We start from the raw sequence: 26,499 nt of genomic DNA, 5'->3' as shown, positions 1-26,499 counted from the left end.
ATAGTTTTTTAAAAGATGCTCTTTATATTCTGGGGATAGTGTAACCTCTAGTCCTTGCCTTCTCTTCCCTTTTGCCATGGTTGCCTAAAACAGTCTATTTTTTTTTTTAACTGTGATAAAATATATATAACAAAGTTGATTACCTTAGCCATTTTTAACATATGGTTGAGTAGTGTGAACTACATTCACGTTGTGCAACCCATCTGCAGAATTTTCTTCATCTTGCAAAACTGGATCTCTGTACCCATTAAACGACAATCCTCATTCCCCTCTCCACCCCAGCTTCTGGTAACCACCCTTCTGTCTCTGTCTTTGATTACTCTAGATACCTTATAAGTGGAAGCATATAATATTTAAGGCAATCTTTTAAATTTGGGAGAGGGGCGCCTGGGTGGCGCAGTCGGTTAAGCGTCCGACTTCAGCCAGGTCATGATCTCGCGGTCCGTGAGTTCGAGCCCCGCGTCGGGCTCTGGGCTGATGGCTCAGAGCCTGGAGCCTGTTTCCAATTCTGTGTCTCCCTCTCTTTCTGCCCCTCCCCCGTTCATGCTCTGTCTCTCTCTGTCCCAAAAATAAATAAACGTTGAAAAAAAAATTAAAAAAAAATAAATAAATAAATAAATAAATAAATAAATTTGGGAGAAATAGGCAAGGTGAATATGTGAAAGATCCTCTGAATTTCTCCCCTAGATCTTGGGCGTTTTCCATGTGTGTGGTACCCTATGAAGCTTCGAGGCAGGCTTGGCTCTAGCCCTGGTGGGGTTTCCAAAGGGGATGCTGCCCCACCCAGGGTGAGGTGCTGTGTCTGAAATGATAGCGTAAGTCCTAATGAGAAACTTCTGATGAGGATCTGAGAGGGAAATGAACCACCACCTTGTCTTTCTCAGGAGAAATCGCAGATACAGAAGGATCTCTGGAGGATTGAAGACGTCATTGCAGGCCTGAGTGCAAATAAAGAGAACTTTAGAATCCTGGTGGAATCAGTCAAAAATCCAGGTGAGCAAGCCATCTTCCTGGAGTCAGGGGGTTGGAGGCCAACACCCAGGTATGTGGGCTGGCCTTGCAGAGGTCAGATCTTTATGGCGTAAGCCCCTCCCCTTGTCCTCCAGAGACGAGGGTCTTTGTTCCATTCCATCCTTTGTTTGCCTCCACATGCTTTAGAGAGAAAAACGGTGCCTTTGTTTCCTCATCCGCCTGTGCCTTCACTCTCAACTTCTGAGAGCAAGCCACCCCCACAGTCCAGCCCTCCCACCAGCCCCGTGCGGACCCCTCTGGAGGTTCGACTCTTCCCCCAGCTGCAAACCTATGTGCCGTACCGACCTCATCCACCCCAGCTGAGGAAAGTGACATCCCCTCTTCAGTCACCAACCAAGACGAAGCCCAAAGTTGTAAGTATCGATGGCCAGTTGCTGAGCGCTGTTGTCCCTCTGTCTCCTCAGGTCAGCTTCTGTTGGGAGAGAAGCTTTTGGGAAAACCTGGGAAGACAGAACCAGCCAGAGTCCTGAGCTATGAATAGTTAAGGAGTGGTAGGGCCTTGCTGTTGTGCTTTAGACTGCCAGAACTGGAAAGGGCCTTAGAGAGGATCTAGCCCAACCTTCCCATTTTGCAGTTGGGAAAACCGAGGTCCAGCAAGAAGAAGTGATTGTGTTAAGTAGGGTGGAATTTGTGATATGCATCATGCAGAGGTAGGTAGCCCCACACAGGACTCCTTGCAAACCTGGAGTTACACAAGCCTGTGGGTGATGAATTCCTCTCAGCAAGAGTATTTTGTCTTCATCAGCAGCTGAGCACTCTGTGGGTTGTAGAATACAGTTGATCTTCACAATAACCTCATGGAGTATAGACAGGAAGGTCTGTATCCCATTCTACACATATGAGAACTGAGGCCCAAAGGTGTTAACGTTTGCTTGAGATCTCCATATTAGTGGATCCGGTCCACATCTCCTGACTGTTCTTTGTGCCACCTGCCATCTAACTGGACATTCAGCCCAGCTCCTCAGATCAGTTTTGTGGCCATGTGGTTGCCTGAGCCAACACCTTGGCTTGACTGGCAAAGAGAAGGGCCAAGCTTTTGACAGAATCTGGGAGCAGACTTTAAGGAAATAGAAGATGTGGTCAGGTACTGTGATGGTTCGTGTCTCCAGGGCCAGGCCAGCCTTGGCTGGAGAATACAAGGGATCTAGCCTAAGTGACAGGGAAGCCATAGTAGAGGGGACCTTGAGATGGGGACCTTCAGGTTTTGCCAACAAAGGCTTAGAGGAACTTTGCCTGGGCACTGGGTGTGCCTAGGACCTGTGACAAGGTTGGTGTGCAATGCTGGCTAAAACACACAAATTCCCGTTCCCTGGTCCTCACTGTCCACCTGCTTCCTGCCGTAGCCCAGGGCCCAGAGCTGGAACGACAGGTGCTGGGACTGAGTTGCTGTGAGTTTCTTCATGTTGAGGTCTCTTTCCAAATTTTATATCTAAAAGACAACGTGGGTACCAGCCACAGAACAGAAAATAGCAAAACAAACAGCAGGAATGGCTGGGGCAGAGAGCTCCTGACTTAAGGTGAGACGCCTGCTAGCCAGGATGGGGAGCAGAAGGAGGAGGTGGTGGCCGGGGATCTGTGCTGGATTCCAGTTCTTGTTCTCTCACTGGGTTCTTGGGCAAGGCCCACCCCTTCTCTGGGCTTCTTCAGTTTCCCCTGGTACAGAACAAGCAGCTTGGGATAGATGGTCACAGAGGCTCTTCACAGCTTGGTCCTCTGTGGCTTGCAGACAGGGCTTTTCAACCTGATTGAGCATCAGGGTCACTGCCTGGGGGTGGTCTTCTTTCCTTTCATTTACCAGGTTTACCATATTTTATTGTCGTTTGCTTGTTTTATATTTATATTTGTGAAACAATGATATCCTGAAATGGACATAAAACCTAAATATATGATTTAACAAATGATAAAGAGGCCACCTGTTTGTACCAACACGCAAACCAAGAAATAGAACTTTGTCAGCAACTGGAGCCCTCAGGACTATGAGTCCTTTTGTGCCACTATCACTATCTTGACTCGGACAATTTCCTTGCCTCTTTTCTCTTTTTAAAATGTTGCTACCTGTGTCTAAACACTTTAATTTTGCCTGTAGGTGATACTGTATTCTTTTGTATCTTGCACTTTTTCATTAACATTGTATTTGTGAGACTTATATTGTTGTGTGTAGCTATAGTTCTTTCATTTTTATTTGGCTTATTTTCTTGAATTTAATATCATTTACTTTTTTTATTAGGTAATACTCTCACAGGACACAAAATCAGAATATACCAAAAAAAGTATATAATAAAGTGTCTGCTCCCACCCTCCATCTCCAGACATTCTATTCCCTTTGATCAAAGGCAGTTTTGTGTTTGCGTCAGTGTTTTGCGTTTATCTTTCCAGGGAGCTTTTTAGAAATTGGTGATTCCAAGACCTTGTCAGGGTTGGAAGCCACTGATGCTCAGAGGGCCTACGGGGATCTGGGACAGGCAGCTTAGTTTTCACACAACAGTGAGCTGTGTCACTTTACTAGAATGCTGATAAACCTTTGTAGAGCAAGCTTCAGTACCCTTTTCTGACCTCTCCCAAATCCTGAAAAACAAAGCAAAATTAAGCTAAGAAAGGGGGCGTTTAGGAAGGAGCCCCAGTGGTCATTGATTCCAGAGGTGGGTGTTTATGACAGTCAGGGGCCAGGCTGTTGGTCTGTGCAAAAGCCACAGCTCTCAAAGAACATCGTTGGGGGGTGTGGGGGTCCGTTTCAAGAAAAATAGTTACATTCATCACCGCCAGGGAGTGGGCTGACGGGAAGGCAGTGAGTCACCCATGCTGACTACTTATTCATGCCTGAGTCAGGAAGGAGGAAATATTTTGTAACCACGCACATTTCTGATAGAAAGGGCAGGACGATGTAGACTGTCCTTGCTCAGATCCCAATCTGTTGAAGGGTCCAGAGACCATGTGGGGACAGCTAGTCAGCTCAGCGTGAGCACCAGGGAGTGGGGTAGATGTGGGGGGGGGGGGTTCTGTCAAACATACAAATAAGCATGGAGTTACCAGCCTGCTCCCCCCATGGTGCTCTTCTGGCAAGTGAAGTAAGACCATGGACACAGGAAACCTGAGTTCTGGATTTTGTACAGGTTATGCTTTGAAGAAAGGAAAAGGAGTGAATGGAAGGGAAGAACAGGATCAGAGCAGAGGCATTCCCCTTCTTCACAGCTCATCCAGGGGAAATGTTGGCATCCCTGGGCCGAAGCAGTCATGCTCTGCAGGCCTCGTGTGGCCTGCTCTATGCCTGACGGGGAGGCATCCTCCCTCCAGCTCCCTCTCACTGGGCACTGATTCTGGTTCTTTTTCTGAGCAGGAAGACGAGGCACCTCCCAGGCCTCCACTCCCCGAGCTCTACAGTCCAGAGGACCAGCCCCCGGCCGTGCCACCTCTGCCAAAGGAGGCCACCATCATCCGGCACACTTCAGTGAGGGGCCTTAAGCGGCAGTCGGATGAGAGGAAGCGAGACCGGGAGCAGGGGCTGTGTGTGAATGGGGACTCCAGGGTGAGCAGGGAGGACCCCTGGGGCTGTCCCATTGTGAGTGAGGGGAGGGAAGGTGGTATGACACTGGGCAGGTATGACAGCCTCAGACTCTGCCCACAGGTAGAGCTCCGGTCGTACGTTAGTGAACCCGAGCTGGCGACTTTCAGTGGGGACATGGCCCAGCCCTCCCTGGGACTTGTGGGCCCTGACAGCAGGTACCAGACCCTGCCAGGCAGAGGTAAGGCAAAATTCCATGGAGGCTTTTTGGGAATCCCCACTTCTACCATACCACTTGTTCCCTAGCCCTCACCTGGTACCTCACACCCTTCTGCCTGCAGCCTTGGGCCTCAGCATGGGCAGCAGCTGTTGGGGAGACTCTGGGCTGCAGGGAGGGCCTGTCCTTCCTTCCTCTGGCCCACATCCTGATTCTCTTTTATTACATCTGCCCCCAGAAATAATGGTAATAGCAATTACTATGAAGTACAGCCCTGTTTTAAGCACTTCATATTCTTTTAGTTAATATTTATAATAATCCTATGAAGGAAGTGCCATTATTATACCCATTTTAGAGACAAGAAGACTACGACTCAGAGAAATTAACTGACTTACCAAATAGTAAATACATGAGGGGCCAGAATGCAATCCCAGTGTTGTGGCTTCAGGCCATTGTACCCTGCAGGCAGGGATGTTGGATGACTGACTCCAGTATAGCCATCCTAGGCCTTCCAGGGGGATTTTGCTCTTCTGTGTCACTCTGAGACTCCACGAGTCCTTTCTTTAAACAATTGGGCATTGTCCTCACTGTCCTTTCCTAGCTCTTTAAGACGGAGATGGGAACATACTTAGGCCCTTAGGCTCACCCATCCCCCATTTTCCCCGTAGCCAGACCCTCTCCTCAGAAATCCCCTTCAAGGGAGGTCTCTCCACCTTTTTGCATCTGGGTCTCCTGGAATCCCTGAGCAGGCTGACCATGCACCTTCATCTGTTCCTCCCCTGATCCCCTCCTATCTGCTCCCCATGGTGGGCAGTCAAGTGCTTTCCCTCTCTGGCAAGATGCAGAAGCAGAGAGAGACACAGCTATGGTTCTAGCACTTGTGGGGTTATGGGACTCCTGGCCCACCATGCTTCCTAGGCATGCTATGACCGGAGCTGGTTCTGGAGGGCATAGGCTCTGGATTTCGCTGAGTGTGGGCCACAGCAACCCTTGGCACTGTGCCCAGGGGCACTGTTCCCTTAATTCGTTGTGGCCTAGAGATGTTTATCAGTGGCACTTAGGGCAGGACATTTCTTTGTTGCTCAGGATTCTTTTTGCATTGCAGGACATTAATCATTCTTTTCCCTACATGCTAAATGCTAGCAGTGTCCTCAGTCAGTGTGATGTCCATTTCCACACGTCAGGGACCACCCCTGATAAGAATTGGTGTTAGTGGAGAAAGCATAGGTGGTGGCTCCAGCCAGCCAGGGTGAGATGATTTCTGTAAGCTCTAGGACCCTAAACATGGGAAGCACATGGCCGATGATATTCCTACCATGTGACCTTGGACAAGTTCCTTGACCTCTCTGAGTCTTAGATTGTGCATCTCTACAATGGTCAGGTAATGCTTACATAGTAAGGCCAGTGGAACAAAATCTATATAAAACACCTAGCACAGTGCCTGCCTGTTACATAGTTAAGAGCTCAACAAATACCTGGTGCTGCTGCTTTCCATTCATTCGTTTATTCAGTCAGTCAGTCAGTCAGTCATTCAACCAACCAGGCATTGTTGAATTTGCAGTCTAGTTGAACAGGTATGTTGACATTGTGGTCAGTGCAGTAACCAAGGAATATACTGAAGGATATAGAGGATAATAGATTCTGCTGGGGCATTTGAGAAGGCTTCACAGAGGCAGGGCATCCAAGTTGGGCCATGTAGTGCATCAGGAAGAAAGGATGAAGGACATTCCTTCCCCTTCATCCTTTCTACCTGCCAAGCTGTCCAGGTCTTCTGCATGTGAGGGAAGACTAGGGTAGTCTGCAGGTCTCCAGGGACATTGTTCCCTATTGGGGACAGAGAGCACTCCTGGGCTGGCCTCCATCTGGGCTTGCTCTTCCTCGCCCTAGGGAAGAAGAAGAATGGGTTGTTGGCTAGGTCCTCATGGCCCCCTCACAGGAGTGGGAGGTGATTAGGGAGGGGCTGGTGACCTGTCCATCCCATCACAAATACACTTGCTCTTCTGTTTCCTCACCAAGGCCTCTCAGGGTCTACGTCAAGGCTCCAGCAGTCGTCCACCATTGCTCCCTACGTCACACTCCGGAGGGGTCTCAATGCCGAAAGCAGCAAGGTGACCTTCCCTGTGAGTGACCTTGAGAAGTTCTCAGGGAGCGCACTGCTCCCTCACCCACAGAGGGAAGGGCTCTGAGGTGGATGGACTGGCAGTCCTGTGAGCGCCGGGGATGGCCTCTGAGATGACCTCAGCTGAGCTCAGGGTCCCTGTCATCATGTGCTCAGTGATACCTTTTCCACTGCCCACCTAGAAGAGCATCATACAGCTCTCTCCATTTCCTATGGACCCTCCACATTTCTCTGCATCCTCTCAGGCTCCCAGGAGGGTACCCAGGAAGTCTGCACCCTGAGTTCTGGTCCCATCATGTGCTGTATGTGTGCCCAGCTGGATGAACCTGGGCTTCAGTGTCTGCATGTGCAGAATGTGGTGCTCCCCAGAGAGCCTGTGAGAGTCAGGGATATTGTGTCCATGAGTATGCTTAGAGAAAGGGGTTCTCTATGGCTAAGAGGAGCCCAACTAGTGTGTGTGTGTGTGTGTGTGTGTGTGTGTGTGAGAGAGAGAGAGAGAGAGAGAGAGAGAGAGAGAGAGAGATAGAGAGGAATGGGAGTGAGAAGCCACAGGGTGACTGTCCTCTGTGTCCCAGCCTAGCTGCCCTGTCTCTCACCCTCCTGCTCCTCAGAGACCCAAGAGTGCCTTGGAGCGTCTGTACTCAGGGGACCATCAGCGGGGCAAGATGAGTGCGGAGGAGCAGCTGGAGCGCATGAAGCGGCACCAGAAGGCCCTGGTCCGGGAGCGCAAGAGGACGCTGAGCCAAGGAGAGAGGACGGGCCTGCCCTCGTCCCGCTACCTCAGCCAACCTCTCCCTGGAGATCTCGGCTCAGTATGTTAGGAGGGTCCAGGCAGGAGGGGCTGGGACAGGAGCAAAGCTTCCCTGAGTTCCCCGAACATAAGAACGTCACACCCTGGAGAGAGTAGGCCTTCGACCGGGATGGTTCAGAAAACACCCCACAAGGCTGTTTGTCCACAACCCAGGCCACATGTGTCACCTGGTCAGAGGGTGATCCAGAATCAGAGAAGGAGTGAGGATGTCACGGCAGGAGCCTGGGAACCAGAGAAAATGTCCCAAGTTTGTTCTCCAAGCTGAGCTTGAGAGAGGCCATGGTAGCATTTGGAGTCTCAGCTCAATCAAGGACTTGGGTATACAGAGTTCAGGAATGGAAGAGGAAGATGATGATACGATTTGATGAGGGGGAGCCCAAGCCAACTTGCCTCCCAAACCTCTAAGTGATGCCCTGTGGAGCAACTGAGCACAGGGTGGTGCTCCACAACCCTGAGAGCACGTGGTCTCCCACAGCTTGTGGTGCTGGCAGGCCTCATGGTGTCCCTAGAGAGCTGGGGACTCTGTGCTGCCTCCTGGTGGTGCTTCCAGGAACTGCACCCTGCCCTCAGTCCCCTTCAGTCCTTTTGGGAAACATTCCATTTGACTTTTCCCTGTTGTTTGAAATCACGTGTTTCCCTAGACCTCTAGCCAGACTGTTCTTTCCCTAATTCATTGCACAAGCTCTTTTGCTTTTAGTGTTACCGCTCATTGCCTCTCTAATCCTGCCTGATTGTGTTTACAGAAGCTTCTAATTTGCATTGAACATTCTCTAACTGGCCTGTGCTCTTTGTTACCAGGCTTGTAATAGCAGCTCTTGTCTCCATAGCCTAGCTAGCACTCCCATGTGTCACTCACCTTTCTGCTGCCCCCTTTTTGTAGGCCTACTGACTCATAATTCACTTAACCCAAAAGCTGCCCTGTAAGGCTGAGCCAACCCCGCTGCCTGAGGGCCATGATCATGGGCAGAGGTCTGGGCATTATGAATTTATCCAAGTCCATGCCTTACACCTGGACAGCAGACACAGACTTCAGAGATCACACGATTAAATAAATTCTACCAATCCTAAAGTGGTTCAGTTTTAATTCCTCCAGTCCTATCGCACAATTTCTTATGGAAAACTTTCTGTGTTTCTAGTATTTAATAGTTTGAATGGATGGCGAGATATATTATGTTCTGTATTCAGAGGACCTCTCTGCAGCTGTTAGCACAGACACCAAAGGGGTAAGACCCAGGACACTCCTAGCTTCAAAAGCTGCAAAGCCGGTAACTTTTAAACTTTATAAGCAAATGTCATTTGGGGGTAACACTGACCTTTTACAACCTGATGTCTCAAATGTAGAAAGATTATCTAAAAATCGTAACTTGAATATCTTGTAATTTTTCTCTTAAAAAAGACTTGTGTAAGTCTCTGCATCAACGCCAATAAACGTGTTGCTTAATAATAATGGATTGGCGTGGTTCTTCCCCAGGATACATCATAGAATCTAGTGAACTTTTTCTGTGAACTTCAGTGAACTTTTTCTGTTTGTGGAAACAATCAGGCTGGGTTTAAATGAGGACTTGTCTCTATTTGGGGCACTTGTGAGCGTGTAAGAAAATGTGAATTTTCTTTGTGAATCATTAAATTAATTTTTCATCCTTGAAACTTCAAATGCCTAATCCTTTCATACTGTAATTGGAAATCATCACCTAAGAGCAATTACACTGGCTTGGAGTCCATATTGAGAGCTTGTGCATGAATGGGTGAAATGTGCTGGTATAGCAATGGGTTTGGGGCTTTGGGGAGGACTTGAGGAGGCATCAAAGATAATCATGACCATTTGGGGCTCTGTGAGATGTATAGGGTGGGAGGGAGGAGGTGACCTGGGATGGAGAAGCATGTGCTTGGTGTCTGCTCAAGAAAAAAAGAGGCTTTGAACCTGTTTCCTCCTCTCAACAACCTGCTCAGGGTCAAAGGCAGTGTGTAGGCCGCAGGGATGATTTGAAAGGCCCCTGCAGAGTTGCGTAGTTGTGCTTGAATCTTAAAATGGCCAGTTTAGTTTTCCCTCTGAAGAGATGATTTGTTACATAGTTGATACTGAGGAATAGCCTTGGATATGTTGCATTTGATTTAGCATTTCAGTTTTACACAGTTTCTCTCTTTTTTTTTTTTTTTTTAACTTAAAATATCTGCCCCAAATAGATGCCTGGGTAAATAGCAGTGTAGCTATTCCTGCTTGGACCTTCCTGGCCCTGCTGAGGGTGCGATATCCTCCACCCCTAAGTGTATCCTCTTGGGAGTACCTGTTAGAGAGGGTCTTAGCTATTCTACTCGCTTACCAGGGCCTCACAGGGCTTGTTTTTCCATCATTTCTGGCTGCTGAACCAGAAAGCCTTCCACAAGCTCTGTGGCAGCAGAAGGGGCAATCCCTTCTCTGGAGCTGTATCCCAAGCTCTGTTTTGGGGTCACCTTCTTGGACCTGGAAGCCTCCTGTATCCCTAGAGACCATTATGGGTCTAAAGCCATGGGTCTTAGAACTGGGCCCTGGAGGTACATGTGTGAATTTTCTGGGGGCCCAGATCAGAGAGAAATCAGCAGTCTGGAATCAGGCCATATAAAAGGGGTAGAGGGCCTCATTCTCCATTACACAGGGTTATAGCACCCAGCAAGGTGTCCATGGTCACACAGCTTTTCCGTAATGGGTCACAGGCCCTCTTCCCAAGGACCCCAGTGCCTGCAAGCCCCATCCAAAAGGGCACAAGCATGGCTCTTTTAGCAGTCAGGAAGTGACTACATTTAACCTTCTTGTTCTGTTGCCAGTGGAAGCGTGAGCAGGACTTTGACCTGCAGTTGCTGGAACGGGCCATGCAAGGGGAAAGAAAGGACAAGGAGGAGAATGGCTGGTTGAAAGTACAGGCCATGCCAGTCACTGAGTTGGACCTGGAACCTCAAGACTATGACTTGGACATCAGCAGAGAGGTGAGGGCAGGGGCTTCCTTTATGTTCCCCCAGGAGAACCGGCCTTTGGGCTCGCAGCCTGACCAACCCTTCCAGTGGCACTGGGGGGTGTTGTCCTGAGTGGGGACAGGGGTTCAGCTTCAGAGTGGCCAGGAGAATGAATGAATAGCAGCTCGAGGCAATAAAAGGAGCCAGGTATTTTGATGATGCAGATTCAGAATCTGTCTCTCTCTATACAGCAAGTCATTTAACTTCTCTGGGCCTCAGCTTCCTCAACGATGAAATGGGTTGTGGTGAGGAGTAAAGTGACTCAGCATGTTACCTGGAGGATTAGCAACGGTCAGAAAGCTGTGAGCACAGGGCCTGGCACATAGTAGGCATGTGATGAGGTAGTTGTTATTGTTGGGAAATGTTTCCTGGAAAACTAGGAGTTGGCCTTGCGACTGGCCAGTTTGGCCAACTTGAGCAATTGGACTTGGTGTGTGGGCGGGGGGCGGGAGGCGAGCAGGTCTGAAAATCACAAGTGAAATTTCCAGCCATGGCAGAGCTTAGGAGACCTGCATAGCTTTGGTCTGAGTTCTTCTATTGCCCTCTGGTGGCACAAATGCATCATGACTGGCCAGGCCTAGGAAAGCAAGAAACCCCTGGGTCTTCTGTAAGTCAGGACTATCTCTTACCCAAGGAAAGAGCAAGGAATCAGAGGGTGACAGACTCAGGGTCTTCAAGACATGGGGCGGTCTTCTGTGGCCTATATTGTGCCATTTGTAAGCTCTGTAGAATGGTGTCTATGGCTGTTTGGTTCACCTCTGTGCACTTAGTACCTAGCACAGGGCCTGGCACATAGTAGGTGCTCTGTAAATATTTCCTGAATGACAATTCTGTTGAATGAAGTGCACAGTGGCCCACAGATACCCCACAAATATTTGTATGAGGACTTGGCCTGCCCTGAAACTGCACAAGAGGAAATGTTCTCCCCACATGAAAGACAGATTTAGCAGGGTATGGACAAATTGACACCTGTGGAGTTGCTGAGTTCTGGGGTCAGCTGGAGCTCCAGGGATTAATGAAGCCAGTCCCCTGCCCTCAGACCTTTTCCCTTTGGCACCTCTGAAACAGCCAAAGGTCTGTGCTTTCTCAGATTCACACAAGAAGCTTCTGCATCTTGCTTTGGCAACGGAAGTATGCTTCATGGTGTCCTAATTGGCCTGCCAGCCAGGGGAAAAAGTCCTTTCTTATCTCTAACCTAAATCCCTCCTGCTACAATGTAATCTACTTCCTTCCTCTGGATCTGTCCTCATTGGAAATAACAGAGAAGAGCTTATTTCTTACCGTCTTTCACCAGAATGAAAGGTCTGCATGGGTTTTAATTCAAGTCCAGATTTACCCTGGGATTGGATTTAGCTTTTTAGAAGCTTCAACCAACCCCATTTTAGTGTCCCTTTGTAGTTCGAGGAGGAAGAAATTCCCTGGGATGCATAAGTTGCCTTTAGCATTCTTAGTCTAAGCAAGGTTTCACCAGGCTGAGGTTGCTGCTGGGTTCGTGTAAGAGACCGGTGGGAGGGAGTTGGGGGACATTTTCCTCTCACAAGCAGTAGACACCGCATGGCTGCCTCCTGTCTAGATCAGAGGAGCTTTTGTAGGCGCAGAAAGCATTATCACTTTCTTTCATCCATCAATCCATCCACCCATCCAAGGAGTATTTGCTGAAGGGCTGCAGGGTGCCAGGTCCCTGCGCTAGACAGCAGAGAGAGAAACAGAAAACAGGAGGGGGTATCAGGGGCCGGGGTAAAGGGGAGGGTAAGGAACAGGGGAGACTTCTGGAGGTGAGGTCCAAAAGGTCAGAAAGCATGGAGCAAATGGAAGAGCATCCCACGCAGAGGAAAGAGCAGGGGAAGAGGCCGCTCGGTGGATCAGTGTGGCTGTGGAGGTAGGCAGGGATCAGCTCATATTGAAGGCGGCATTGAGAATGATCATTTTAAAATCCGGAGCGCTTCCAGTCTAGCTGTTTTGTCTTCCCCTTCCCTTCCCTTGGCCTGTAGGAGGTTGTCTGGTGTGGTAGAAAGAACACAGGCTTTGGAGTCAGATCCACGTTCAGATCCCGACTCCACAGTGGACTGTTGTTGATCTCAGCAAGTTGTTTAACTCTGTGGGCTCCATGTTCCTCCTTGAGCTAGGGGACAGGCGAGAGGAGCAAGTCCCAAACCCGATATCTGAGACCCCCACCACCACTGCCCGGTCCTTTCCTCAGCTGTCCAAACCAGAGAAGGTCTCCATCCCCGAGCGTTACGTGGAGCTGGACCCTGAGGAGCCGCCCAGCCTTGAGGAGCTGCAGGCGCGGTATCGCAAAGCCGAGAAGATCCGCAACATCCTTGCTCGCTCCAGGTCAGCTCTTACGATGCCCGAGTCCTGACAGCCTGCTAGGCCGACCCCAGGGGTGTCTCAACTGCAGGGGCCCTGGGCCAGGCTAACTAGGGTGCGTGTTTTGCCAGGCCTCTGGCTCAGGTAAGCCCTGTTTATTGCGAAGGGCAGGCTGGCTCTCAGCACGGCACCGGTGGATCTGTGAGGAAGCTTGCTAGGTCGTCTGGGAACGACGACCCTTGCTAGGGCCCTCAATAGAGGGCCATCCTCGCACTTTGCCCCCAGATCTATGTCTTGTGATGTTGGCAAAGGTAGGAAGTGGAGCCAAGTGTGACAGTGAGGTGGACACAGTTGAAGATCAGCCCCAAGGGTGGCCCTCTCAGTTCCTCACACAGATCCCCAGACCAGAGCCAACCTTGTTCTGAGGTGCCAGATGCATTGCCTACTTTCCTGGAGGCCAGGACAGAAGGCTTTCCTGTCCCCTCAGCCCCTGGAGCTTCAGAAACGTAAACCTGGTATTTGATAGTCTCTCTTTCAGAGCTAGCTTAGCCTTTTCACTTCAGGATTTAATAGGAACCCAGTGCTGTAACTCTTCTTAAGGTCCATGATCCCCCCAAAGGAGGGACAAAGCTGTGACGGGGTGTTTGGGAGAAGCACATACACCTTTGTCTGGAGAGAAAGTACTCTGTGTTTATCTGATGCCCCCTCAAAGGGTGAGAGTCTCCAGGCCAGGGAGACCCTCCTCTCCTGTGGCAGATGCCAGGGATGGTGGGGGCCCATAGCTTGCTTTCTGGCCCTCCTGCAGCATGTGCAACCTGCAGCCGACATCAGGCCAGGACCGGAACAGCGTGGCCGACCTGGACTCACAGCTGCAGGAGCAGGAGCGCATCATCAACATCTCCTACGCTCTGGCCTCCGAGGCCTCCCAGCGCAGCAAGCAGGTGGCAGGTGAGGCCATGGATGCCAGCCTCCAAGTCCGGCTCCCCCTCACTGCTTCCTGGGCTCAGAGTCCAGCATGGCTTGTCAGGGAGTCTGCAGAAAACCAGGTGTCAGGCTTGGTAGTTGAGAGCCAGTTGGAATGTCCTCCTGTCCCTCAGGGCTTGGGAGGTGAGATGGGGCAGCACAGGTGGTAGAGAGAACCAGAGCTCAGGAGGGTCAGAGGAAAGAGGCCCAGGAGAGGATGTCTTTAGCTCATTCTTAAATCTGGGAGTGGTGCTGCTATTCAGCTTTCTCTGCAAATGTGGGTTAAAAACAGGTTTTTCAGGCCCCTGAGCCAGGGGGCCCAAGGCTAAGGTTTCTGGCCTCACAAAAGGGCAGGAAAGCAGTGGTGCTTGAATTTCTTGCTGGGGTGAGGCAAAGGGAGCCCCTGCTTTGTTCCCCAAATCAAAGCCACTGTCCACTTTATCAGGGTGGCCTATGCCAGTGACCAGGACTTGGGAAGTGGACTTTGCTGGCCAGTGGGGAAAAAACACGGTGGGATGGGAAGGCGTGTGTGTGCACATGCACACATGTGCGTGTCTGTGTATGTAAAAGGCTTTCTCTCTCAGCCAGGAAAGAGGCTCATGGCTTCTCCCTTCACCCACATCTCCCCTCCCCATGTGTGCCCTCCCGGTTCACTTAGTAAGATTTGTCCCCAGATGCAGAGGGCACTGTGTGTCTTGGCTAAGTGTGCTCCAGGCCTTCTGGGGAGGGAGTGATCATAGAGCACGAAGTGGTGTCACAATACCCCCCCCCCCAACACACACACACACACCAGCCCTCCAACCCTGGCCAGCGGGTCTAGAAGTGATCAAGGGTTGGGGCTGCTGGGCCCTGAGGTGACTGGCCCTGGGAGTCTGGTCTGGGGACCAGAGATTAAACAGCACCTGAAGAAGCCATGGGAGTGACCTTGGACAAGGGGAGGCCTATTCTCCATCTCCCCCACCCCCATGCTCTGATCCTGCAGAGTCCCTGAATTCCCTGCTGTCTTCTCTCCCTTGAAGACCTGCTCAATGGGCTGAGAGGTGGTTAGTGAGGCATCTGTGGCTGGGGAGACAGTAGATGACTCACCTAGACCCCTCCTCCAAGTGATCCTGGGGGCTCCCTGTGGCCCATCTTAGTAATTTTGACTCCTCTCCATGTTGAAGGGTCTAGCATGGAAAGTCTCCCCCAAACCACCATAAGGTGTCCTCCTGTCTGGCCTGTGCTTGCCCTACCCACCTGGATCTCTGCTTCCTCACTGCAGGCAGGCAAGCATGCCCACACACCCTGCAGGCAATTAGCAGGGCTTCCCTCACCTCCACACCAAGTGGCCACCTTGGCCACAGCCTTTCCATACTCTTGCTCCCTCTCTCCAGCTCAGAAGCATATCTGGGAACTGCAGGCCAGTCCCAGCCAGGCCCCCACAGGCCCCAGGGCACACCGCCCAGGCCGTTAGTGGTGGGTGGTGTGGCCCACACTACTCTAGCCCCGCCATGTGTGGGGCGTCTGTTGCTGCAGGAGCAGACAAGGAGCCTAACGCCCCGCTTAATTCCTGTGTGCCCGTCTAGCGCAGCAGCTGGCCCTCCTCCCGCCTAAAGCCCCCCTGTCCTCCAGGACGGTGCCACCTTACCCCCCCTTAAGCAACGGACTCCACTACACCTTTGTCTAACACCTTCCAAGTAAGAGCCCTGCCTGGCCTGCCACTCCCCTAGCATCGAGCATGCTCTCCCTGCTCTCTCTGCTGCTGAGCTGATTACAGTGCCGTCTGCTGACACTTCCTTCTGCTGGCAAGGCGGCCGCTGGGGAGACTGACATGGACTGGCAGGTGGGTGGGGGTGGATAGTTTTTAAGAACTCCGTTCTCAGTGGATTCACCTCAGTTAAGAGTATGTGGTCCAAGCCCCCTGCCTCCCTGAAATAGAAGCCAGAACTGTACCCCTTCCACGCAGCTCTCTTTTCCGCAGGGAGCCCAGTGCCCCAAGGGCTCAGTGTAGGCCAGGCTGCAGCTTGAGATTGGGGGTGTTGGAAAGGAAGTGTTAGTCTCGCTCGGCCTTTCAGGGCTTTGGCCGGAGAATTAGAAGAACTGGAAGACTAGAAAAAAATCCAGGTTTACAGATGAGGAAACTGGGACCCAGTGAGGAGACGGGTTCTCACTCTGGTGTCCCTTTGCCTTTGCCTCACAAAGGGCAAGGACTACGACTGCCCTTTTCATCACTTCAGGAAAGGGAGAAGAAGGGAAGCTTCATGGGGAGGCCACCCAGGGTAATGTGAAGTTGGCCCTCAGCTATTCAGAATGTTCTGGCACCACTCTTTCTGGGTCCTGCCCATGAGAGCATTTAGTAACGAGAGGCAGGGAGAGATTTGGGGAAGGGGCACCGGACTGGGAGCCCGGAGGCCCCAGTGTCTGGTTCAGTCTTATGGTGAGTTTGTGGCCTGAGGCCAGTTGCCTGACCGGGACAGGGGAGGGTCCAACCAGAAGTCTCTGCAGTCCCCTTCCTGACGTTCTATATCACTGGCATTTTGTAGGGTTTTCCCTCTCTTTCCTTTGTATGTACTTACAGTTAGTACCTGTTGAGTACCTGCTATGTGCCAGGCATTGTGCTAAGCATCTCCTTCGATCCTCACAACCACCCTGTAAAGATACTCACCCCCATTTTATAGATGAGGAAATGAAGCTCAGAGACCTTGAGGGACTTGCCCAAGGAGTTGAAGCTGTAAGTGTCAGAGCCAGAGTTTGAAGTGCAAGTTCAGAGCCTTTGTTTTCCATCACCATGGACTCATCTGGGCCACCTCAAGGCACTCTAGGTGTCTGGAGAAGGGAGGGATGGAGAGTGTGTGCATTGGGTTGGGGTTGTGATTTTCAGCAGGTGTCCCCCAGCCTGGGTGCCCCGCCAGCCTGAGGGTGGAAGGAAGAGATTGGTCTACTTGGGCCAGATTCCTGGGAAGTGTGCATTGGAGACCCCGTGACTGAAGAACCACAGGAAAATACTTCAGCCATGTCCTTTGTAAAGGCCACAGGGACCTGTTGGGACCACAGTAGGGTGTGTAGATTTCTCCTGGAGATCTGAGTTTGGTGACACCACCCCAGGCCACAGAGAGGCAGGGGAGAGGCTCTGTTCCTCCTGGCTTTTGACACCCCTGTCGTTGTGAGATAGGTCTTTAACACTTTTTTCGAAGTGCATCCACATTTGTGTTTACCTTCGTGTTAGGGTAAATCCTCATTAAGAGGTGGGTATAACCACTCTGTTTTTAGGTTAAAAAAACAAGACCTATGGAGGCTGAGAGCATTACAGAGTCCCTCAGTGAATGAAGGGCAGGGCCAGAACTGGACCCCAAGGTTTTCTTTACTCGGGCCTTTTGCCCTGTCAGATCAGGGGTCACTATGCATCCGGCAATCCTTCTAGAAGTGGTAAGGGTAGAGAGAGGGTGAGGCCAAGTGCCCATGAATCCTAGAAGCTGAGGGTCCCCCAGCGGCGGCCGTATTGCCCCAGCCCCCTGCTCTTGCTGCTCTGTCTTGTTAGCCTGCCATTCCCTGTCATGTGTGTGTGCAGACATGCCCACTGCCTGCTCCCCAGATGTGGGCTGGGATCCTGCCAGGCTCTCACTGTCTCCTGTGCTTTTTGCCAGCCCAGGCAGTGACTGACCCGTGACCCAACGTGCAAAGGAGAAGTCTGAAGCCAGGGGCCCAGTGGAACCAGTTTCCTCCGAGAAGATTGATCTTCCTTCCCCCAAGGAAACCCCTTCCAGCTCAGCAGGGGTTCTGGCTGGAGGAAGGAGCAGCCACAACTTCACTATAGGGCTGGGTCCTAACCACAACCCCCCCGACCCCCAACGACTTTAGTTCAGACTCCTTTTTACATATGACAAAGGCACTTTTGATACACACTGTAAAATACTGATGCTGTATTTTAGAATCAGAATATATTTTCTACTGTTCACCTCAAGGGCTGAGTGGCTGGAAAGGTGAGGATGCAGGATTTTGGAGCTGCACATACAGATTCAGGTACCATTTGGGTGGTAGGTATGGGTAGGGGAGAAGGGCGGGCAGAGGCCAGTCCAGTATCCAGTGAACTCAGGTGAAGGTTGCATTTGAGATGTGCTTCCAGGGGAGCCCAGTGTTAGGCTTGTTGGCATGTTATCTGGGGGAAGAGGGGCCCTTAGCTGCAGAGGTCAGCTGTCCCTGACCTGGCCTGGTGACCAGCTCTGGAGGGGGAGATTCCACCAGGGCGGCATGTGGAGCCCAAGTCCATACCTTGGCCCTTGGGTTTGGTTTAGGGGCAATAGTGTATTCAAGAGGTTTGGTTCCAGACCTGTCCATGGGTTCTCTCAGCAAAGGGCTCTTCTTGGGAAAAACAGAACAGTTTGCTTTAATTAAAAAAAAAAGTTCATACACACACACACACACACACACACACACACACACACACACACCTTGAAATACAGAAAAGGTGAGAGGAAGCACCTTTTATTGTATCATAAGCAATAAACTTCACACTGGGTGGCGTCTACCTAAAACTCCTTGACTCCACGCTGGGCTGTGATAGGGCTTTGTTGCCTGCCCTGGAGAACCTAGATCAGCTTCCCCAGGACGTGGGTCTGGTGGCCAGAGGGCAGGCAGTGTGCCCCCACCATCCCTGAAGGCCAGCAGCAGGACTTTGACTTGACTTCCAGCCTCTAGTGAGGCTGTGCCAAGCCAGGCACAGTGTTTGTGGCCCTTTATTTAAATCATGAGCTCATGATATTCTGCATACAGAAAATGATGTTTAAAGGAAAAAAAAAAAACTCCATTGGGTGGGGCCACACTTTAAATGAAAATTTGTCTTTGACTGTGGTCGGAAAAAAAAAAATCTTAACTATATTTAGAAATTGCCGTCTATTTTTAACTAACTCCATATGCTGCCAGTATCAACTTCATGACATTTGCCAAAATAAGATTTTATTTTTGCCTTTATAAGATTTTGTTGGAAAAATGAAATTAATATTTTGCAAGAAAAAAGTTAATTTAAATAAAGGTGTGATGGTTTGCAAAAAAAAAAAATGGCGATGAACAGATTAAAATATTAACCCGATATGCTTCCTGCTTCTTGCTGGCTATATATTCTCATGGGTGGCCTGTGTTAGTTTTTTTCCATTTCTTTGGAAAATCCCCAGTGTCCGCTTTCAATCCTGCTTGTGTGACCTATGAAAAGTTTCTCCTGCTGACAGTTCCTTGACACTTGATTGACTTTGGAGGCCCCGGGGGGAAGAAGGCCTGTGTTTGGGGCCCTTGGCTGGGCTTCAGCAGCTGCTCACAGTGGCCTTCCACCCAACCCTGGTCGAGGGGCTGCAGGGCTGTGGACTCCCATGTGGGGTTGGTTTGGCAATCCAAGATAGCAGGAGTGACGCCATGGGCGGCTTTCCAAACCACACGCCTCCAGCTCCTTCCAGTGAGGCGGGTTAGTGACGGACCATTGCAAACTGGATTTGTATTTAATTCGTTCTGACTTGTGATGTAGGCTTAAAACAGAAGCCAAGGGGCCAGTTCAGTTTAGGGATGTGTGTGTTTCCAAGTGTGTTGTTATGGCAGTTTTTCTCTATTGCCAAAGAAGAGCACCCAAGGTTTGGAGTGACTTTCCAACTATTTAAACTGGGGAAAATAGATTCCAAAGCCTTCTGAACAGAGGACACTGCTGCTTTTTAGCTACTGATCTCTTTTTGAATTTTAAAATAAAAAATACTCTGGTTTTAAGCATTACTTGGAGATATCCCCATAACAGATGAAAGAGGTTGGGCAGGGGAGGGGGAGGTGGTGGGGAGAGTGGAGATTCCTCAATAACTGAGTGCAAAAGTTAAAAAAAAAAAAGGTACAGGAGCCAATACACACAGGGTGGCTGTCTGTAGACATAGACACTTTTTTTTAAATTAGTGTAGCCTTGGCTTCAGGAGTAGAACCCAGTGATTCATCTCTTATGTTTAACACCCAGTGCTCATCCTGAAATGTGCCCTCCTTAATGCCCATCACCTATTTAACCCATCCCCCCTCCACCTTCCCTCCAGCAACCCTCAGTTTGTTCTCTGTATTTAAAGGTCTCTTATGGTTTGCCTCCCTCTCTGTTTTTATCTCATTTTTCCTTCTCTTCCCCTATGTTTCTCTGTTGAGTTCCTCAAATTCCACATATGAGTGAAATCATATGATATCTGTCTTTCTCTGACTGACTTATTTTGCTTAGCATAATACCTTCTAGTTCCATCCATGTTATTGCAAATGGCAAGACTTCATTCCTTTTCATCGCCAAGTAGTATTCCACTGTGTATATATACCACATCTTCTTTAGTCACTCATCAGTTGATGGTCTCAGTTTCTGTCTCACACATATAGTCCTGTGTAGGAGTGAACATGGTGACTCTGTTCTCTCCAGCTTCAGCCAGGAGAAGGGGTAGCCTCTTCTCTAAGAATTGTGAACCAAACTTTCATCTACAGAGGGCATGGCAGGCCTTCAACTCAGACTTCATGAAGAGCACGTGTGGTTTAGAAAAGGCATGCTCCAACCACAACATGTGTCAGCAGGCTACATGGCCTGGCCCCTTCTCAACCCCCTCAAGAGGATTCATTATTTGAGGTAAGATGGGGCCATTTGTGCAAGTATGTGCTCACCGGGACCCTCCAGGAGGGGACCACTCTGGAAATGATTTGAGCTTTGCTTCTTAACAAGACCACAGGACCTGAGCAGAGTTTTAAACGAGGGCATTGTGATTGACAGTGTGAGTGTGCTGCTCCTGCATCTGTTTGTGACATCCTCTCCTGAGTTGTAACTTTAAACTGGCCCAGGCTGAGCCCAGGATGTCTATCTAATTTTAGCAAGAACCAATGAGAACACTTTGGGGTCTAGTCTGATGAAGCTGAGATGTACGTACATTTATGAGTGCATGTGAAGTAGATGTACCCAGGCTGATATAGATGCTGAAAACCTTTTGTTTGCTCCCCATCATTCACTTTTCTTCCTGCCTTCGTGTCTGGCTGTGAGAATAGAAACTCTGCTTAGCCTATTTGCTTCGCTCTACCCACCTGGCTGTGGTCTTCAGTTAAACTGGGTTCTTTAGGATTTTCCTGGCTATTATAGGTTGCAGCTCAAGGCCAGGAAAGTGTCTATATGCCCTAAGTCAGTTTGGGGATGAGAGGGGTGGGGGGTGAATGTGGCCCCTGGCTCAGCTAGACAAGAGCCCATTTTGGGCTTTGGAAATTTTCCCCTTTTCCCCAACCGCAGTCCTTTTGTGTTTGCACCAAGGGTGGGAAAGAAGCAGCAAATTATTTGTCTAATCCACAAATCACATTTCTGAGACATGGTAGGCAAATTCTGGGAGCCCTCTGCTTCTGATTCAGCATCAGACGCTGGGGCGCGCGAGGGACTTTGCCCAAGTGGGTTTCAAGCCGTTATGAAAAGAACAAAGAGACAAGGCTGGGGGGCTGTGAAAAATGGCAGCCCCTCCCAGCCCCATAAACACGCCATTGCTTTGCCGCCTCCACTCCAAAGGCTATCACTTTCATTGCTCTCCGAGCAAAGAAACCTTTCTTCAGAGCGAGTGGCAGGGTACAAAGGCAGAGTACAAAATGTGTGCACATCACAGTCCCTGCAATTCTGTTTGAACAAGCATATTGATTGGGTCTGACCCTGTTACATTTTTTCCCTATTATTTGAAAAGGTGCATCTAAGTGTAGTGAATTGAACCCATGGAGCTGAACTTTCCATGAAAACTTCTCGAGATATTTCTTTAGTTCAAAGCTTTTGAATTTTAAAGGGCATTTTTAATATGAGTCTGTTGAGTATTCTCTGCCACAGCCCAACAAGGGATGTTAAATGCAGATGAGGCTGGAGCCAGGGCACATGTGGGGTGGACCTGCCCACACAGCAGAGGGTGCACGTCATGGTCAGAGGGTGCGGATGAGCCCAGGAAGGGCTGTGCTTTGGAGCAGCACCCTAAAAAGGACCTCTCTTGGGCTCACTGGAGACAGCTCAGGGGACAGAGAAGAGGCTTCCCAGCTGAGCTTCTCAAAGACTTTTACATGGAGAGCTAGGAAGCATTTGCTAAAAGCTCCTCCTGATAAATGAGGGTTTGGGCCTCATGAATAAGGGGCTCCTTACTGCTCAGCTGCTAGCTTTCTCCCACACTCTGCTTTAGAACCGAGAAGGAATGAGACACAGTCCTTTGGCTGAGGTCACAGAGTCAGACATGAGGCTGCCATTGTCCTCAGTCCTTGGGGTTGACATCACTAATCAGTCACAGATGCTTTCTCACTGAGCCCTGAGCTGCATCTCAATCCTTAACTGACTTGATATCTTGGGACATTTTGCTAGTTTTGTGGGCTGTAGCAGTGGTCCCTCTTGCCAATTTTGTCCTGGGCCCTGGAAGCTTCAAAGTCTCGTTTTCCCTATACATAGCAAGGCTCTCCTGGCCCACTGAAGGCACACAGCCCCCTTTGACTAAGTCCCTGGCTCGTTGTTGGTCCAAGTCCCTGTTTGCCTCTAGAGGTCTCCTGGATCTAGAAAGCACCTCCTTACTAGACCTCAAATCCAGGTTCAGAGGCAAAATTGTCTCTGGAAAGAGCTGGAAAATTGGGTTCTATGTCCAGAGAATGTAGAGTCTGGGCATCTTAGCAAAACTTTTTTTAGTGTCCCTGCCAAATCCCCAGCCGTAGAAGACTGCAGCCTGTGGAGTCAGAATCACAGTAGTAAGCAGTTCTTTCGGTATCTTCTCTGCCTACAATCATGGGAATACCAGCCCTCCCCAGATTCCTCTTGCCTAATTCTGGGAGCCCCCGAAGGTGTTTCACGTACACTCTGACATTTTCTTGGCTATCACTTTCAGGCCTTCTTGCTGGTACCTGTGTTTCCTAGGACCATGCTAGACAGTGGGCACACATGAGGTCCTGATGACCATAACAGCACAGCTTTTGTGGCCTTTGCCCCCTTCTGCCCACAGTGGGGGTCCTCTGCCCAGGTCTTCCCTGGTCATTTCAGAGAGTCCCCAGACATATCTAACATGAGCTCACAATAGTCCTGTCAGGTCAGAGCACTCCCACTTGCAGCTTCTTGATGCCTTTTGGTCCCAAGGCCACCACCCCTGTGCTCTAGGAGAGATGCCTAGCTTGCCACTCCCTCTCCAGGCTGCAGACCCCCAAAGTGCCAGATGAGTGATTCTCTCTACAGAGTTCTCTCTAGCCAACCCCGGGCCACATTCTATATATGAATGGGAGATCTTATGCTCCTTAATTTTGTGACTCCTGGGCCCCAAAGCAGGGCTGTGCATGCTCTGGTTCACTCTCGGGAGAAGCTGCTTCAGGCATTCTTTATGACTCCTCCCCTGCCTCAGGGACACATTCCCTTCTTTCTATTGGTGTGTAAGTAAACTGGCCCCAGACCATGTCTCATTTCTCCTGATTCTACATTCTGGATTGGACTCAGCTGGGCAGATTTTCTCGAAGTGACTGTAGGCATGGGATGTCCAAGAGGGGTTCTTCACTCAAGTGCCTGGCACCCTAGCTGGGATGGTTAATGAGCTGAGAGCTAGCTGGGCATCTCCATCTTTTCACACAGTCTCTCCAAGTGGCTGCTTGGTCTTTGTTACAGCAAGAAGGTCTCAGGGAAGTTGGACTTTGGATCTGAGCTGGCTTCCAAGGGCAAGAAAGCTTCCAGGCCTTTTGAAGAGTACGTTTGGGACTGGCATGGCATAAGGTCACTTTCTCCGCATTCTCTTGAGCATGGCAAGGCTCAAGGCTAGTCAGATTAAAGGAGAGGGAAATAGAGTCTGCCTCCTGAAGGGTGGAGTGGCATGCATGTACTAGAAGGGAAGGAATGGACGGTGTCCATGTTTGGAGACTCTACCATGAGATCCTTTTCTCATTCTCCTACAGCCACACTGAAGCATTTAAGAGCCAATGTGCTCCCTCCAGCTTTCTCTTCCCCTGCAGTGGCCATCTGGGAGTCACATATTCTGAATAGTGCAGCCACAAGATGCAAGTCTTGTCCTAAGTCTCCACTTGGGAGGGACTGCCCAGGAGAGGCCACAAGGTCCACAGCTAATTTTGCAGGAGTGAGAAATAAACATTGATTTATCCATCCCCTGAGACTTTAGGCTTTCTTTGATCCTGTCACATAATCTATCCTACCCAGGTTGTAGGTATTATTATTCCCGTACTACTGAGAAAACTGAGGCACAGTGGTTCCAAGACTAGTAAGCAACTAGTAGAAGTTTGAGCTTGTATCTGGCTCCAGAGAGCTTTCAACCACTACATTGACTGCTGTTACCTTGGAAAGAGGAGCTTTTCTGTGGCCCTGGATTCTGGATCACTTGAAATAGAGTTGCCTCTGGTAAGAACGATGAGCTCATGGAAAGCCTGCAGAGAGGCCTACAGGAGGGTGTATCACACATTGCCTAGTGAGTAATACAGCTCAGCAAGTGGAAGCTGCCATCATGGCTGTGATTTGGCAGTGAGCATCTCTTGGGGATCCCATGGAGAAGTGTTGCTTTGGCATGCATGACCTGGTCATCGGTCCCTGGGTTTTTGGGGGCTTGGAAACCAGATTTTTCAGCATCAAGAGCTGGGCTGCCTCTCGGGGCTATGATCATACTCACTGGGCTCAGAAGCCAGATGGAGAAAATAGGGTGAGAACCCAACTGCCAGGCTGCTGGTGTTCATTCACACACACACACACACAATTGACTTCTCGAGTCCAATTCTTCCTTGGAAGGTTGCCTGGCACAGTCTTGGTACCAGGGCAATCTTGGACAGTCCTCATGGCATTGAGCAGCATCAGCTGAGGTCCTATCTCCGCTGTAGGATGTCCCCATCCTACAGACCCGATGCCCATGTTTCTGGCCAGGGCTTCTTCTCTTGAGACAGAATAAGATGGCTCCACCCCTCAGGTGCTTCCTTTCTATGTGGCCATGACTTAGCCAGTCTCTTATTAGTAGGTTGATACCATGGAAAGGAGGCAGTCAGGAGGCAGAGGTAACAAGCAAAAGCTCTGGAGCCAGGCTGCCTGGAATCTAACCCTGGTTGCTCCATTTTGCCAGCTGTGACCTTGGGCAAATTACTTAATTTTTTCATACCTTAGTTTTCTCACCTGTAAAATAAAGATTTATATTGGCAGTTACCTGAATAGAGTTGTGAGAATCAAATGTTATTACACAGAAAATGCTAAGCACAGTTTGTGGCCACATAGGAAGCACTAGAAAAAAAAAATCCATGTTATTTACCTGCATTTAAGTTATAATCATTTAATACATATCATACTTGTATTCTTGTTTGCTTATTCTCTGTCTTCCTCACAAGAATATGTGCTTCATGAGAGCAAGGGCATTGTCTTGGTCAAATTATCCCTAGGGTCCAGAACAATGTTTGCCATAAGGGGCTAAGAAATGATTTGTTGAATGAATGAGTGAATGAAAGAAGTCAAGGCCTGTTGGCCAGGGAGCCTCCTGTCTTCTTTGGATGACTTTACCTATCTCTGCTGTCTTCTGTTATTTTATACTCTAGCCCCCAAAGAGCCTGCCTCATACCCTGTTTTTAACCTTGAGTAGTAGGTAAGAGTAGGGATGGTAGAACTCAAAGCTATCCTTATTAACTCTGACCTTCAGCAAGTTGCTGAACTTCCTCCCTAAGCTTCTGTTTCTTCCTCTGAAAGATGGGGATGATAGTACTTCCCTTGCATGGGTGATTGTGAGTGCTGAATGAGATCATCCGTAAGCACTGTCGCTGGTGTGGGAGCACTCAGCTAATGCTCACCATGCTGGTTTGCCCTCGTGTATGACTCTTACTGTGAACAGCAGGGCTCTGGGTGGTTCTTCCACATTTCTACTGTCTCCTTTCCCTGATTTGGCAGGATAAACAGGTTTGAGGTCATTTGCCATCCCCAATCTGCTGCCCTCTACTGTTGTCTGCCATTTTAGACAGGTTCCTGCAGCAGGTAAAAATGGCCCAGGGCTTTTGAAGCTGGGATTCACAAGGCTGTGCCACTGCCAGGCTATGTCCCTGAACTCTCCTGGGGCCGAGGACAGGAGAATCCTCTGAGGCCTCCCCCTGCAGCCCTGCGGCTGTCCACCTGACATCAGATCAACTCGTGCCTGCCCCTTTGATGTCAATTCCCAAACTGGAGCCTTGTGCCCTGTTCTGAGGACCTGGGCTTTGAAGTTGGCCTATAAACTGAGCTTTCAGGAAGAAAGTTGTCTGTTGTGCCTCAGAGCACGGCTGGCTGGGCCCTATAAAGGCACTTGGAGTGCCATGAACACCTGATAAATAATTCTTTCTGGGCCCAAGAAAGATTCATTCCATTTAAAGGGGAGGAAAATTCCCTTGACCTTTTCGTTGAAGTTCTGGTGGGGGGAGGTAGATAGAGAGGATTTTCACAGCTGCTTGCTGAATTCATATGGGGCAGGCAGGTTGTCTCTAAGAGCTGAGCCCCAGTGACTGTTGGAAAAAGGTTCCCTATCCCTGACTCCTGACCAGAGGTCCCTTCAACCATTCCTGTTCCCCTTTCCATTTGCTCCCTCCTGCCATGAACTTGTGAGAGACTGGACCCTCTCGGG

At 49.8% G+C, this 26,499-nt stretch overlaps 1 protein-coding gene across 13 annotated transcripts in view; it reads left to right on the top strand.

Annotated features, from left to right (window-relative positions):
- Positions 1 to 19,004, top strand: part of PLEKHA7 (pleckstrin homology domain containing A7) — a 222,667-nt gene extending 203,663 nt beyond the window's left edge. For 5 of the 13 annotated variants that reach the window (XM_023239617.2, XM_023239614.2, XM_019812131.3 and 2 more), the window contains 11 exons: positions 885 to 993; positions 1,159 to 1,385; positions 4,367 to 4,555; positions 4,655 to 4,772; positions 6,765 to 6,868; positions 7,479 to 7,679; positions 10,481 to 10,639; positions 12,867 to 13,000; positions 13,782 to 13,924; positions 15,505 to 15,615; positions 17,563 to 19,004. In XM_023239617.2, the coding sequence (XP_023095385.1) occupies positions 885 to 993; positions 1,159 to 1,385; positions 4,367 to 4,555; positions 4,655 to 4,772; positions 6,765 to 6,868; positions 7,479 to 7,679; positions 10,481 to 10,639; positions 12,867 to 13,000; positions 13,782 to 13,924; positions 15,505 to 15,605 (1,485 nt within the window). In that variant the 3' untranslated portion in view covers positions 15,606 to 15,615; positions 17,563 to 19,004. Of the gene's footprint in view, positions 1 to 884; positions 994 to 1,158; positions 1,386 to 4,366; positions 4,556 to 4,654; positions 4,773 to 6,764; positions 6,869 to 7,478; positions 9,126 to 10,480; positions 10,640 to 12,866; positions 13,001 to 13,781; positions 13,925 to 15,504; positions 15,616 to 17,562 lie in introns of those variants that run through there. The other 8 variants (XM_023239619.2, XM_023239616.2, XM_023239615.2 and 5 more) reach the window with 7 other exon arrangements.
- Positions 19,005 to 26,499: the final 7,495 nt, after the last annotated feature.

Source organism: Felis catus, chromosome D1, assembly GCF_018350175.1.
Source record: "Felis catus isolate Fca126 chromosome D1, F.catus_Fca126_mat1.0, whole genome shotgun sequence".
Taxonomy (NCBI): domain Eukaryota; kingdom Metazoa; phylum Chordata; class Mammalia; order Carnivora; family Felidae; genus Felis; species Felis catus.
Note: the sequence above shows the minus strand (reverse complement) of the source record. Positions and strands in the feature narration are given on the sequence as shown.